The sequence below is a fragment of the Pteropus alecto genome, unplaced genomic scaffold, assembly GCF_000325575.1.
Source record: "Pteropus alecto unplaced genomic scaffold, ASM32557v1 scaffold88, whole genome shotgun sequence".
Classification (NCBI taxonomy): Eukaryota; Metazoa; Chordata; class Mammalia; order Chiroptera; family Pteropodidae; genus Pteropus; species Pteropus alecto.
Window position 1 is genome coordinate 14,264,083 of NW_006494611.1, and position 15,744 is coordinate 14,279,826.

At 34.4% G+C, this 15,744-nt stretch overlaps 1 protein-coding gene across 2 annotated transcripts in view; it reads right to left on the reverse strand.

Annotated features, from left to right (window-relative positions):
- Window positions 1-447: 447 nt before the first annotated feature.
- Window positions 448-15,744, reverse strand: part of EXOC6 (exocyst complex component 6) — a 167,726-nt gene continuing 152,429 nt past the window's right edge. For both annotated transcript variants that reach the window (XM_025042301.1, XM_025042300.1), the window contains exons 21-22: window positions 1,851-1,963; window positions 448-751 (exon numbers count right to left, since the gene is read on the reverse strand). In XM_025042301.1, coding sequence (XP_024898069.1) covers window positions 619-751; window positions 1,851-1,963 — 246 coding nt within the window. In that variant the 3' untranslated portion in view covers window positions 448-618. The remainder of the gene's footprint in view (window positions 752-1,850; window positions 1,964-15,744) is intronic.

Sequence of the window (15,744 nt, forward strand, 5' to 3'; positions counted from 1 at the left end):
ATAATATTAAATCTTTAGATAATCCAAACACCTGTCTTCATATTCAGAACGATTAAGTGAAACCACCTAAGGAGAACAAATAATTTATTCTTACTGAGTTAAATCAAGTTTGAGTTCAGGGACCTTTAAAAATTTTGACCTTTGTCTATTTCCCCCTCAGAATCAGCAGAATTACAAAATTTTTGTCTACTTAAACCACATTAAGGTGAAAGTAAAAGCTAAAAATGAGAAAATGACAGTAAAATACTTCCATATCAGACATGATTGCATTCCAAAACCAGATACTGATGAAAAAAGAAAAATTCAAGTCTGATTTAAATAAAATACTTATGTAGAGAGGCATAAGTTTTTCTAACATATTTACAATCAGTTTCATATACAATTTTTGACTTGATTTTATATATTTTTAAAAGTGAAAAATTAGTATCACATTTTCCATATATAAAATAGTATTATTTAAAAATTCATACAAATGATATTCTTGTTTAGGCTCCCATCAGTTTCTCTTTTCTATTGTATTTTTTAATTTTACAAACAAATTACTGTTATAACCAGAGTCTGTTAGAAATCAACGTTGAGTCATAAACTTGATGTCACTGAGTGTAAGCGATGTGAAGTCTATGTGTGATGGGACATACCATTCACCAAACTTCTCAGCTGTTTCATGACAGTCTCTATCAACTTCTGTTTGTCTCGATCATTCTTCCTGAACTGAGCAAATATGTTGTTCTTTTTGCTAGTATCCTTCATCCTAGAAATATATGTGAATGAAGAGCTTAGTAAAACGAAATCAATAGCTACGCCATCACAAGTAAAATATCTTGGCATGCTCTGAATTATATCACACTAAACCCTATGCTTGAAAAATATATTTCAAAGGAAACAGGTACTAATAAAATTATGGAAATAGCAACCACATAAAAAATTAGCGGCTTTACATTCTATATGAAGTGGTGTTTTTGCATTAGTATGTAAATCTAAAGTATGTTTTCTAATATTATACTATTTTCTAGTATCATTCCATAAAGTATGCTAAAATACATACCCTCTATGAACTCTGCAAATCACATTCATAGCAAGACAAGGTGAAAGGAAAAATGACATTAGAAAATTTAAAGCAGCAATTTTTTGGCCTCAGTGTTTCATAGTATTGTAAAATAAATTTATTTTAAACGGTTGCTTTTTTCTTCTCAAATATACCACAGATATTTTGAAATGTGGGAAAATGATGTACACTTATAATTCAAAAATTGAAAAATTTAATAATGATACTTAAAATGAAGTATGATTACGTAAAAAGAAAATCTGCCTCATAATCTGAAGGAAAAGTAACACCTAGACTTGTGTTATTTTCAATTGGACAAGATGTACCAATAAATGTCCTATTACTTCAGTTTTTACTGTAATATTTTTCAAATCACATACTTCTCTACGTCCAAAGAATCCAAGTCCATAATGGTAGGATTTTGATAGCACTCACTGGTGGCAAACATTCCAATTCCTAGCCACATTTTACAAAATACCTTCTTTCCTATGTTTATAGTATTTTTTCAAAAATAATTCCACTTCTCACTTGTCTCCAGTAAACCTATTTCTAAGACCAATTAAGCCTGCTACTAAGTATACAACAGGAAAATGTTTTGTTCATATCAACATAAGCAGCAATCTCATGAAACTACACCAATACTGAAGGGCAAGAAAGAAGCTTATGTTTTGGTCATTAAAATTAACTGAGCTTTTAAGCTCCCTTTAGACCTTTCTCTTTTGATGAAAAATCACTAGTTCTTCAATGATCACCTAATCACAAAATGCTAAAATCTTATACAAAAAAGTTTTCAAAATATACTCACTTCTCCAAAAGAGTAAGGGCTGTATTTGGATTCACCCGGAGGTACTTAGAAGCTGGCTGTCCATAATCAGCTAGATAAGTAGACCAATCCCAAACCATAAACAAGTCAAGGAGCTGAAGAAGATGGGGAAAATGTTAAAGCAATTTTTGACTATTTATCTGCAGCTAATACATAAAGTATATGACATTCTTGATCCATTTTAATATGACCTGCTTCTTAGACAAAGAGAATAAACTTAATCAAACTTCATTAACTATATTTTATAACTTTATACTATCTTTTTACTTTTGAAATTACTAAAATTGTCAGGAGTTGCTTTTCTAATAAAATACTTGATTGCATTTCCAAATAATTGTAAAATAATGAAAACATTTAATATATTAACACTTGCACTGAGGTAGAGATTTAATCTTTATACATTATACAGATCATACTGAAATTTAGTTAATAAAGGTTGATGCTACTAACTGAAGAATTTTACAGAACTTAAATTGAACCTTTTCTCTTAGAGGTTAAGTATGTTTACCTTTCTAAGAAGCCATTTGCACCTAGATTTTCCTAAAGTAATTTAAACCAAAAGCTCAGATAATCTCAATTAAGTGCATTAAACAACCTCTGCTGGATTCTCCCTGGTGATAGATCCTCCGTAGTATTATGAAATGAGAGCTTCAAGACTCAGCATGTTAACTCTAAGCGATCATTTTGTATAAACAAACAACAACAAAAAAGAAACCCTCTTGTTTTCTGTAGTGTTTTAAAATTGACTATTCGCTTTATAATCTCCAGTTAGAATTGTTGTCAAATATGGAAGTAATCTTTTAAAAGCAATGCCATGCCTAAACCAAAGCACCAAACTCCTTATCCAACTTTAAAACCCTAATCCCCTTTAAGCCATTTAAAACCAACTTCCTATCCCCATTTGAATTGTTTCGGAAAGCTAAATGCTTTACTTACTACCTTCCTTCAGTTTTTATATTATTCCTTTCTTTCTTGTTTTAACTCACTTTATACATAAAAAGTATATTGCTTTTGCTTTCAAATGAAGGAATTATTTGCATTTACTCGTAGGATATGTGAGCCAACCCACTGTGAGAGAGAAAAAAACTCTGGGGTGATTAAAACCTAAAGAAAGGTTATAAGAAACTAACTCTTCTTTAGGAAGGTAATGGACTTGTCTCTTTTCCCATCCAACATACTGCTATTAATAGAGAATTTCTTGTAAAAGGAGAAAAATTCTATCATGAAAATGTTAACTACTAATATGAAAAGCCATTCTATTTTCTTTCAGACAACTGTCTAGGCCATACCAAAATTTAATACACGGATACAGAAACTACATTGACATAATGTTAAAAGAATATACTATCTAAAAAAAGAAAAAGGAACTTATTTAAAGTTCTGTGTAATTTTTTACTATTGCAACAAATACATTTTTGTCTCCTTTCACTAGGAGGAAAAGCTCCTTTCACACACTCCGATGGTAAAAATGTAAATTGGTGTAACTTCTCTGGAATGTGATTTTGCAATATGTGTTTAAGAACCTTATAAAAATGGCCATTCTCTGATTCAGTAATCATACTTCTAGGAATCTAATTTCAGGAAACAATAATAAAGGTGAACAAAAATTTAAGAGCAAAGATATTAATCTCAAAAATGTTACTTGTGTTATCAAAAAAACTCAAGAAAGAAAAAACTAAAAATAGCCTAAATCTCAAATTTAAGAGAATGATTAAGCATTGTGGTATATCTAAAAGACAAATATCATGTGGTTATTAAAACTGATGTCTACACAGAAATTTAAATAGCTTGGGAAGATGCTTATGATAACGTGCTACTAAAATTACATAAAAACTCTTTAAAAAAGAATGGAAGAAAATTTGAGAAAATGTTAAGAATGGCTGTTATTTGTGTGATGGGACTATGAGTGACTTACAGTATGTTACTGTATTCTTTATTTTCATAATATTCCACAATATTATGAAACTCTAGAGTTAGAGTTGTTAACAAAAGCATCATTTTGAAGGATTCTTCTCTCAGGTCATGTATGTGTTTGCACAACTGTGTGTAAGCATGCACACAGTCAGCAGAAAGTAACACTTAAAAACTGTATACTAGCTGTAATCTCCCTTTCTTTCCAAAAGGCATTGGCAACATGACCTTTGGGATTTGCAAGAGGAAGAGGCTTTAAAATAAGTCTGTTTTTCTCTTGTGCTGATCTACCCCCAGGTGCGAAAGGAGGAGCCCACTTAATTAATTTAAAATCTACACCAACTCCAACTGGTTCTTTTACACCACAAAAACAGACTTTCCTAGATAAAAAATACATTATGTTTACAATTTTCACATATTGTCAGACACTCATACACAAATATCTTATCTCTAGAAATTACAGGAACCACAAAATTTAAACTACCTGCCCACATGTAGACAAATCTAATCTACATGCTTTCAAACTTACATTAATACTTTATAGAAATACATATTGTATGAAGTTAACTTACAGATATCTGTGGAAATCTGCATATATTTGCATATTAATGGCCAAGGAATTCATTAGCAATGTGGATTAAAGGGCCAAAGATCTACATAACATTCATTTATTCATTCAACAAATATTGACTGCCCACCTGTAACTAGCTAGCCTCTGTACTAAGCACCAGAGATATAGTATTGAACAAGACAAAGTCTCTATTCCAAAAAAAGTTTATATTATAAATAAGGAAAGTAGAGAGGAAATTAACAAGGAAACAAATAATATTTTGAAGTTAACATCAAGCAATTAGAAAGAAAAAAGAAATCACACAAAATCCCTGTAATTTAAACTGCAGTAACACATGAGGAAGCTATCAATATAATATTAAGTAAGGTAGAAACTACTGATTTATGTAGGAGCTAGTGACTGCTTATTCTCAGCCCATGAATCCAGTGGCTGTAAACTTGACCACCTTTTCAGTGTCTATGCCCCAAAGAATACATGGATATAGGTAGAGAGGAAATATGGGGCCAACAAGCATGCTGATCTTATATTCTGATTTCTCATTTCCATGTGTGTAAAGATCTTTCAAATGCATAATACTACATTTGACAAGTAAGTAGAAACAAACTTCACAAAGCTAGGAAGGAAAACTTGTGTATTCAACAGAGCATAACTACTTAGTGGATACTCAAGAAAAAACTGCCTGATTGATGATGCCAGATCACTACTGCAAGTTTACTTGGGAGCTTTTTTCTTAGGCTTCATGAATACAAAACACTAGCACCCTATAGACTACTTTGGTTTTATGCTGACAGCTCTCTGAAAAAGGCCACTGTTGGCCTGCAGGCAAACTAGGACTGTGAAGCAGTCAACTGACTTGTCTCCACCTCTCTTAGGCTTTTCCTGGAGCACGGGTAAAGACGACGGATTCCTTCAAGATAAAGCACTGGGTCTAATGTTGAATGAATTCTTCCTAAAGAAAGAAACACTAATAGTTCTTCCTAAAGAAAGAAACACTAATAGTTCTGAATGGTCTACCAGTATCCCTTATCCATAACAATTATACAGTCCTTTTTCACTTTTTAAAGTACAGTTTTATTTTAGTGAAAGATGTGACACAAAACTAGGACGTTACTTTTGGGTCCTACCTAACACTAAGCCAGGCCAGATTTATGGACTGATTCCATTTCTATAGGCTGCTATTCATGCCTGTTTTGACCAAGATACATGATCTATGGTCTCTGGGATGGTTTAAAAAGAATATGACTGCTCTGGAGTCAGAGTGTGATAGGAAGGAATGAGGAAACTGGAGTGATGACAGGTACAACAACTGACACTCACCTTCACTCCACAGAAAGTCACTGCCTTGGGGACTGCCACTCACATTCAGTCAAGTTTCACAGGATGCATTACGTCCTTACTATTAAAACCTAAATTATGGAAACCTCACTTCTGTCTCAAGTTTTGTTTCCTTCAGGTGGCAATACATAAATAATATATTTGTTATTAATCACACAAAATCTCTGTCTTGTAAATAAACAGTAAGACATAGTCTCAACAGATGAATTTATTAGTTAACACATACCTGAAGTTCAAAGATGTAGATCAAATATGAACAAAAACAAAAATCTCCTCTAGATTATCCAAAAGCAATTTTACAATTACTTATTAAAGGATAAAGTCAGGCATATTATAATGAAATTGGTATTAAGTTCTATAAATGGGTTGTTCCAATAGTCAAGTAAAGTAATTCCACCTTAAATCCTTTTGGGAAGTAAGCAAAGTATGGATCATATAAAAATGAACAGCAAAATAATGTGCCTCAGTTCTATCTCATCATGATTTATAAGATTATCTAAAATTAGTATCCTAACTTTTTTTTCATCAAGGATTCAAAAATACCCTTCATAACTAATCTGATAACACGCAGTGGATTTATGCCAATATTTGTAAGTGAGTTATAAGTTTCACTTCCTTAGCGTTCCCTGTGTGTGTCCAACAAACAAAAAGATTCAGCTTAAGGAAAGAAATGGTTGCATGGGTGGTCCCATTTATATGCTCAAAATAGTTGAATCACTTTAGAATCACTGAAGAATTTGTCTGTGTCATCACGTTTAGCTTGCTGACAGTTTCCCATCCCAAGTCTCACTCCAGATCGACACCCAAGAAACTTGAGGGTCTCAGACCTGTTGAGATCACTTTGTGCAAATGACACAATGAATCTAGGCCGACTTAAAACCATTCTATGGAACTCAAAGTGACTTTTTGCCTTTGTAAAAGTGAACCCAGAGTGCCAGGTCATTTTTTTCTTGAATCTGGTTTAGCTTTCTTTGTTTTGGGTCTTTTGGGTCTTGCTTTTGAAGCACCTCAGGGGCAGTGACCCAAGACAGAAGATAAATAAAGTTAAGCCAACCTCAAGAGAAAAGCAATTGGGGATACCAGGTTTGCTTTTGTAAATGCGAACAGTGACCTGGGGGCTCAGGGTCAACCTTAGTCCCCCAAAGTCCCTTTTCCAAACACCAAATCCACCTGGGACCTCAGAGTTGCTTTGCAGATTCCAAAAGTAAACCAGGAGATCATTTTTCCTTTGCCTCTGAAAAACAAAGCCAAAGCAAGGGTTCCTAGCGTGCTTCTGAGATTTAAACAACAAAAAACCTAAACCATAATACAGCTTTAAGGAAGAAATATAAGTCATTAGGCACTGGAGATTCAAGGAAAAAAGGTGTTAATAAATTATCCACAATGGGGAAAATACAAGTCCTTCTTCTAAATAGATGTTGAAATCAAATGACGAGCTCCATATGATTTTTAAAACACTTGGTTTTACACCCTTTCCAGCTTTCTGAAAACACCACATTTGGAAACTCTACATGCAGCACGGAAAAGAATTTTAAGTAGCAGCCAGTAAAGGACTAGGGCAAAACTACAAAGCAGCAGTACTGTGCCTCCACCCACCTCACTTTTTGCCCTCATGCTGCCTTTTGGCTCTCTGATACACCTGACTCGTAACCCATGACCACCCTCTTCAAACGTCCCATCTGCCAAACCTGCTCTCTGCCAGCCTATGCAAGGACCAGGGGTGAGCTTTGAGCACATTGTGCGGCAGAGATTGTTTAAAGGTATTGGTCTTTTCAAGTCACTTCACTCAAGGGAACTGTACAAGCAGCAGAATGTTCTTAAAGAATTTTTGATGTTAAGCTATGTAGTAGTCCTAGATAACTACTAGGTGGGTTTGCAATTTGGGGGAAAAAGAGGCAAAAAGTAGAATTTACATAGTTAGATTTATACGCATCCATAGTTGCTTTATCTTGAATTTCTGGTCACTATCATGGCCAAAATAGCACAGATATATATGTCATTCTCAGGAACAATCACGTTTAACTCCTGTTTTCAGTTCTAGTGATTACCTCAATATCTCTAAATATGCTTATTTTTCTAATTTTTTTTTTTTAATCATCTTGTGGCTATCATATATAAGGGTTTATCTTACTGATATCACCTTCCTATTTTTGGTAGCTATTACAATTTTTCTCTATTTTTGCTTATATAACTTTAATAAAATTAAACTTCTATTTCTTGTTATACCTTTACAAATTTTTTTTGAAAAACGTCTTTGAGATATATTTCACATATCATACAATTCTTCCTTTTAAAATACAGGTATGAATTCATAGTTTTGAGTTTATTCACAGAGTTGTGCATCTCAATACATTTTAGGATATTTTTGTCACTCAAAACAATCCTATACCCATAAGCAGTCACTCCCCAAATAGGGGTCATACAGCACAGTCTTTTGTAACTGGCTTCTTTCACTTAGCATAATGTTTTCAAGGTTTGCCCATGTTGTATTGTGTATCAGTACTTCCTTTTATTGCCAAAAAATATTCCATTGTATAGATAAACCACATTTAGTTTATCCATTCATCAGTTAATGAACATTTGGGTTATTTCCATTTTTTGGCTATTATAAATAGTGCTGCTATGAACATTCTATACAAGTTTTTGTGGGAACATATGTTTTTATTCCTCTTGAGTATATAACTGGGAGTATAATTTGTTATATAAACTTTTAAGAGTCTCTTTTGACTCTCCACTTAGTAATATAAGAATATTAGTATCTTATATAGTTGAGTTTTTAAATAATTCTTTTGGCAACTGGGGTTTAAAATATTTAAGTTATGTATCTGAACTCAAATAATAGGTATTTAAAGTTTCCTAAAAGTTCTTTATGAATGCAGAAAGATGTTAATAAATTAAAAAGAATTTTTTATCCTCTATTTCTAAAAGACAAAAAACCCTATAATTATCCAAAATAGGTAAAAAAACAAACAAACAAAAAAAACACTTCAGATAGTACCTTCAAGTAGATTTACCTCAAATGCAGTAGATCCTTGAACGACATGGTTCGAACTGCATGGGTCTACTTACATGCAGATTTTTTCCAATAAATACTGTAAATATATTTTCTCCTATGATTTTCTTAACATCTTCTATTCTTTATTGTAAGCATACAATATATAATATATATAACATACAAAATGTGTTAATCAAATGTTTATGTTACCTATTGGTAAGGTTATCCAGTCAATAGTAGGCTATTAGTGGTTAAATTTTTAGAAAGTCAAAAGATATACTCAGATTTTTGACTGTGCGAGGGGTGAGTGACCCCCATGTTGTTAAAGGGTCAACTGTAGCTGAGTGAGATTTTGGTTTTTATAATACCTTTACATACATAAATGGCTTGTTTTCCTTTAGTCATGAGAGTACCTAGTTCAGCTTCCTAATATTGGAAGATGCATCATGCACTGAGTGGTAGTACTTACCTAATTACCCAAACCAGAAATCTGGATTCAGTTGTGTTGACTCTTCTCTCCCACAACTCCTGCATCTAATTTACTACCAGGTTTTGTCAATATTTAGCCTCCTAAGTGTTTCTTGAATTGACTTGCTTCCTACTTTCCATCCCTACTACTGTCTTGGTTCAGTGTCGTAAATTCTCCCCTGCACCTTTGGTCTTGCCTGTCCCCTTTGCCTCTCTCTTCTAATATACCAGATCCATCAACCTTCATGCCACTGCTGGAGAGATCCAGCTAAAATACAGATCCAATCACACCATTCACTTGCTTTAAACCTTCAGTGGCTTCCTCACTCCACAAGATAAAGTTTAAGTTCTTTAACATGATATGCAAAGCTGTCTTGCACCTGATCCAGTTCAATCTTTTTTGGCTTCCTCTCCTGCCTTGTAATTTAAGCCCCTAAAGAAGAAACTCTCATAGTTCTCCTATAAACCATGATGACCCCCCAGGACATTTATCATTTTCCTCTCTGTGTGGAGTCTCCTTCTCCTCCTTCACCCAAGTAACTTATTCCATAAAATCTACGTCTGGATTCACCTCTCTCAGGAGGCCTCCCCAGACTCCTCTGGTTGGGTTAGCTCTTCTTTCATGTCCTCATAGCACCCTCCACATATCTCTTTCACAGTATTTTTCATAGTATATTGACATCATGGATTAACATGTCTGTCTACCTAATTAGGAATCAAATATTAATTAATCCCTTGTGTAGCTGGGTAACTCATGGCTACCTCAGCACTATCTCCTTCCAATATTCCAAGAGCCAAAGTGCCTTTTCTTCCTCCTAAAAATGTACTTTGTAAGTGCTTTGAAACTGGTGACTTATTTCACTTAATATCTGTATCTTCATATTGGTCCAGGACCTGGTATATAGTAGGCACCAAGTAAATGTATGTTAAGATGAACTGCATAGGTTACTTTTTTTAAAAATTAGTTTCAAGTACATTGGTTAGACATTTATATAGTTTATAAAACGGTCCCCCTAATTGGTTTTCCACCTAGCCAATATATTAATGCTAACTACATTCCCTATGCCATGCTCCCCATCCCCACGACCATCTATCAATTACTAATTTGTACTTCTTTATGCATAGGTTACTTTTTGACACAGAATTTTATGTCTACATTGAACCCATATCTTATACTAATAAGATGGCTATGTTGTTATTTGATTTACGTGTAAACTATTAATAAAGACAACTCTAAATTTTTAGTGATGTCTTCTTATTATTCTGAAAGCCAGACTAGTCCATTTTATTGACTGATTTAATTTGTGCTATAGAATATTTCATAACCAAAGTTCTTCTGCTGAGATTACCTTTTGTAAACCAGTGGTGCCACAATCTAATATGTTAAACAAACATTCCTGGGTCATATATTGAATATTCTGTCCAGATTTATTACATCATCTGCCGCACTTATATAATAGGTAGTTATGTAATGACTTTGCCAGTGAAGCTCAGACTTCCAATATTAAGGACATCAAACCTTGAAACTCATGATCATGAGAGGTGTTTACTAGACTTTCAATTCTCTTTGATGAGTCATTTTGCTTCACTGAAGCAATGAAAAAATAAGATCTACTTATATGAATTGACTTTGGAAGAATTCAAACAATAAAGAAAGACAATATGGATTAGCTAATGAAAAACAAATGTACACCAACATGTCTATATTCCTGGATATAGTAGTTGCTTGGATGAAGGAAGCCAGATTATGCTGGGGTTTCTTTACTTATTCCTTTACAGTACAATTATTAAGAAGAAAAAGGGAGAGAAAATAACCACTTCTTAGAAATTTGTAAAAATCTAAGTGGATATTCCTCTCCCTTTCTCCCAGGGTTGTGATTTAAAATAAGGCAAATGAAAACTTGGTGAACCTAATATCTGGATTAATTTAGTCTTCAATAAAATCGGTCACACGTATTTTACTCTTAAAATTTTAGTAAGTCAAATAATATAAGTTAGTTATAATTTGACATTGTTTATAAACACTGACTTCTGGCTTTCGAAAAAACAAAACTAAATTAAAATTATAACTAAATACACAACCCCCAGAGGCATCTTATCATTTTTTAAAATAAAACTCAGGCCATTTGAGATAAGTGAAACAAACCAAAGCAATTAAATCCTAGTTGCCTCAAGAGTAAAAAGGATGGATAGTTTCTCTGGTAATACCTTAGCAGGCAGTGACTAAGGTATAAACCTCAGTTCTAGTTCTTGCAAGAAATCTTTGGTTGAGTAGGGAACTGAATTTCAGATACATATCTCATTTGTTTGGCTTTCTATAGATAAGGCCTCAGTTTTATGTCCTAGAATATAAATACAGACCTTGTACCATTTGCCTTGGATTCCCAAAGGAAAGCAGTTAGTTAGACTACCATACTTAGCATGATGAAAATAAGGATCTTTGTGGTCTCTATGAAATACAAGAATATTACAATATCTTGGTGACTATTTGCATTTAATGGGTTTTGCATCCTTACTCATTTCATTTCCTTCTAATCTTAGATTTTGTAATCCTTACTCAATTTTAAAGATACGTATTTAGTTTACTTTTCTGGAACCCAAAAGGTACTTCTCTTACTCTAGACAATTTATTAACCCCTAATTATCGAGTTACTTGCAGATCTGATTTCATATGTAATTACCCTTTGTCAGGTATAATAATTTGCATGATAAACATGTCAGACCACTTGCTGCTTAGTTTGTTTCAACTGCTAAATTTGGTTTTCCTACAGCCTCAAGGCATAATTAAATATGAAAAAGAGGGCAGTTATCAAACTTTACTAAAGCTAATTCACTAAGGTAGGAAGGAGTACATAGCATGTAGCCTTGGCTTTCTTCAGAGCCTGATACTTGAGTGCTTACTTAGTAACATTTCTGGGACAAGGTAACAGTGACAACACTGTGACATTCTGGCTAATGCAAGTATCCACATGAACTTCAAAATGGACAACAGACAAACAGGATGCAGCTTAGTTAAGAAGCAGCTATTGGAAAAGAGCTACTGGCATCACACCTTCACTACAGGTTACAGCAGTCAAATACAAAAAGAGAAACTACATAAAAACAGTAGGAGAAGGACTTATTTTCCTGGGAAGATAAATGCAGCCAGTGGAATTAAGCAGACTGTGACCTAAGTCTTACAATGCTTGCATGATGTGAATCTGCACTACAGGAGTGCAAAAAGAAATCCCTACCTGACCTCCAGATAACCTAAACAGGAAATTAGGATATTCCTAAGCAAAATAGGCTGTGTCATCCTGCTAAGATAATTGTTTCCATTGACACTTTGCATAAACATCTTACATTAGGCCACCATAAAAAACTCAAGCCATAGCATCTCTTCTTTGTAACACATGAAACAGAACCTGGCCCAGTGCCCTCAACACAGTTGAGGAGGTAAAGTTTGTTGATAATTAGGAAAAGAAGGGGAGAGAGGGATAACAAACAGGTAAGAAAGTTGGAAGCATTTTTTAAGTACTTTTGGGTTAGTTGAAAATAAATTATTAGCAAGAATATGGGGTAATTAAGAGAATATTCAGTGATTTTAAGGAAATATTCAACGAACATTGCAATTTAAAATGAGTCAGCATTTTTTCTCAGAATAATTTTAAAAAATCTGATATTTGGTTATGGTGCATCAGAATAATAGAAATCTGCATTATTTGGCTGGGAAAAATCAAGTTCCTCCAATGTCTCATCTAATCAATAGTCTATGAATATTATTTGCTTACGAATTATCCCTCACTTAGATGAAAAGTGCTATTTCTTACGACACCAATAGTTATCTATACACAGGACCTATTAAATTCCCTCACAACTTAGTTTAAAAAAAATCAAGCTATTTTCATTTTGAATTAGTCATTTAAGGGAATTGTAAACTTTGGGTCTCAACTTCCTCTTCTGTAAAATAAAGGGACTGTGTTTGCATGTGACAAGTACTCTATTTGACATTAGCAATGAAAAGATTATGATGACCCAGTCTTTGGATACAAGGAGTTCATAAGAGTAATAAAGAGATATTCACACAAACTTAATTATAAACTAATATGCTATTTACACTGATAGAGTTATGTGTAGGTTATTATTATTAGAGCAATTTTGTTTGGAAGTGAGAAGCAAACCCAAGAAGGGATCTTAGGTATTACCCAAACTGGGTCTCATAAGGGAGATGAAATCAAGGGAAGAGTAGTGGTATTTCAAGAAGATGGGACAGCATGAGAAAAGGCACAAAAATGAGAAAGAGTTGTACTTCCAGGGAGTGTCATGTACTTTAGTGTTGCCAAATTGAAATATGAGGGAGTAGTGCAAGACAGGCTCAAGAAAGGGATGGGGGACGGGTCATAAAAGGACATGTATGCCTGGTTTAGGAACTTGGGGAAGGTTTTAAACAAGGAAGCTCAGGTGGTCAGATTCATCACTTAGATATGTAACTCCAACAGCTCTGTGAAGAATAGATTTAAGGAGAAAACACTAAAGGCAGGAAAAATAATTAGGAGACTTGTAATAACCTTGAAATACACTGGGACAGACAAGTAGGTAGCTAGGATAGAGAGAAGAGGATGGATGGACGGATAAGTAGTAGGCAGGTAGTCAAGATGGAAAGAAGAGGATGGGTATGAAAATATTTAAGAGAAAAAATTCCAAGGACATGATGATTGATTAGATGTGGGACTCGGCAGAGTGGTGCCATCAACCAAAATAAAGGACACAGAAAGAAGATATCATTTGAGAATGAGGGAAGATGACATATTGACAGCTTTGGCCACATAAGGTGTGGGACACACATCCCGGTGGAAATGTCTACCAAGCAACTGGATGTATATCGGGGGGCAAACAGTGTTTGTGCTGGAGATATGATGAGAGTGTATGAGTTCACTCAGGTAAAGTGTATAGAGAACAGTGTTCTATGGACAGAAACCTAAGGGATACCATCACTTAGGGGGTAGGAAAGAAAGCTGCAAGAGACAGAAAAAGAATGTTAGAGTATAGCCTTTGAAGAAGAGAGAATTTTAAAGAGGACATGATGAGCATTATCAAATGCAGCAGAAAGAACCAGTAGAATAGAGGTTAAAACATCAAAGGCTTTCCCTGGTGAACTAAGAGAACAATGTTTCAGCAGTGTGACAACGCAGAGTAGTGGGATGAGGAATGGATGATGAAATACGGATAGATCTATTACAAATCATTCCTTTAAGGAATCTGAATGCAAAGGAGAAGAAAAGAGATTTGAAATAGCTAGAATGAGACTAGAGAAGATATTTTCACTCCCTTCTACCCTCCTCTCCCCTCTCTTCTCCTCTCTCTCAGACAGGAAAGATTTGAACACGTTTTTAGGCTAAGATAGTAAAAGGATAAAGCAGAGGAAACAAAGTTCCATAGAAAAGATGAAGTTAAGGGCATAGAGAGCCTTGAATAAAAACGTTACCTATCATCTGAGTCCGAAGGAAAGGAAATGAAGATGAGTGTGAATATAGATAAACTGATTGCAAAAAGCGACAGTGAGAGATTGATGATGATAAAGATGAATGAAGAGGCTCAAGAGGGTTTGGAGCTTTCACTCAAGAGTGGAAGAACAATGGTCTATAAACAGAAAAGGGGAACTAGGAGAAAACCAATCTCTCAAGCACACTGTGGAGCATGTTGAAAGAATGTGTAGCTACCACTAGAGTGGGCTACAGGGTTAGCAGTATCCTCAGAATTCTAGGCCAAGGAGGTGAAGAAACATTCTGCCCAACAGTCGAAGCTGTAGGGCCATTTACATCAGAATAGAGGTGTAAGAGGGCCAGGAGAAGTGAAAACATACAGTGTAAACAAATCAAGGAGTCAATAGACAGGAAAAAGGTCGGGAGGTTGGCAAGAGTGGATAAGAAAGTGGAAAGAGCACAAAGAAAGTACTTAATTTTATGAGTAATCAAATATTTTAATCTTCTAGAATGAGGGATGCATGGTTGGGAAGTGTCAGAAATTACCAATGTCTGACCAGGTCCAGGAAGAAGTGGTGAAGGCTGCCATGAGGTTTTCAAAAGGGCAGAGGAGCCTCTATTTAAAAGCAGGCTACCTCAAGAAACCTGGAGCAGCAGGAACTCTGGTTAAGGGGAGAGCTTCTAGGTGTGGTTAGATTTTCTGAAGTCCCTTCCAATTTTCAAGTGTTACGATTTGATGACCATGAAAATCACTGAATCACAGACTGAAGGTAACTGAAAGATGATTTGACATTTAAGAAAACACGAACAGTGAAAGAAAAAGAACTACAAGTTGTAAAACACTCTAAGGACTAACCTGTCACTTAACATTAAGTACTAAGCATTGTAATGTATACTTAAGAAGGAAGTTCAGGTAAAAAAGTACTATAAATGTTTAATTCTCAAATTAAATAATCCTTTCAACAATTTCATCCTTTTGATATATATTAGTAAAAACTTTTGTCATGACTATATATCCACTTGGATCTTAGAGGTCAATGTTGATCTAAACGACACTAATCTAAATTTCTGTTAATATATGGATATATGTGACAAAATGCATCCCTTCCTAGGGCTGGCTGAATGTTAGCAGTG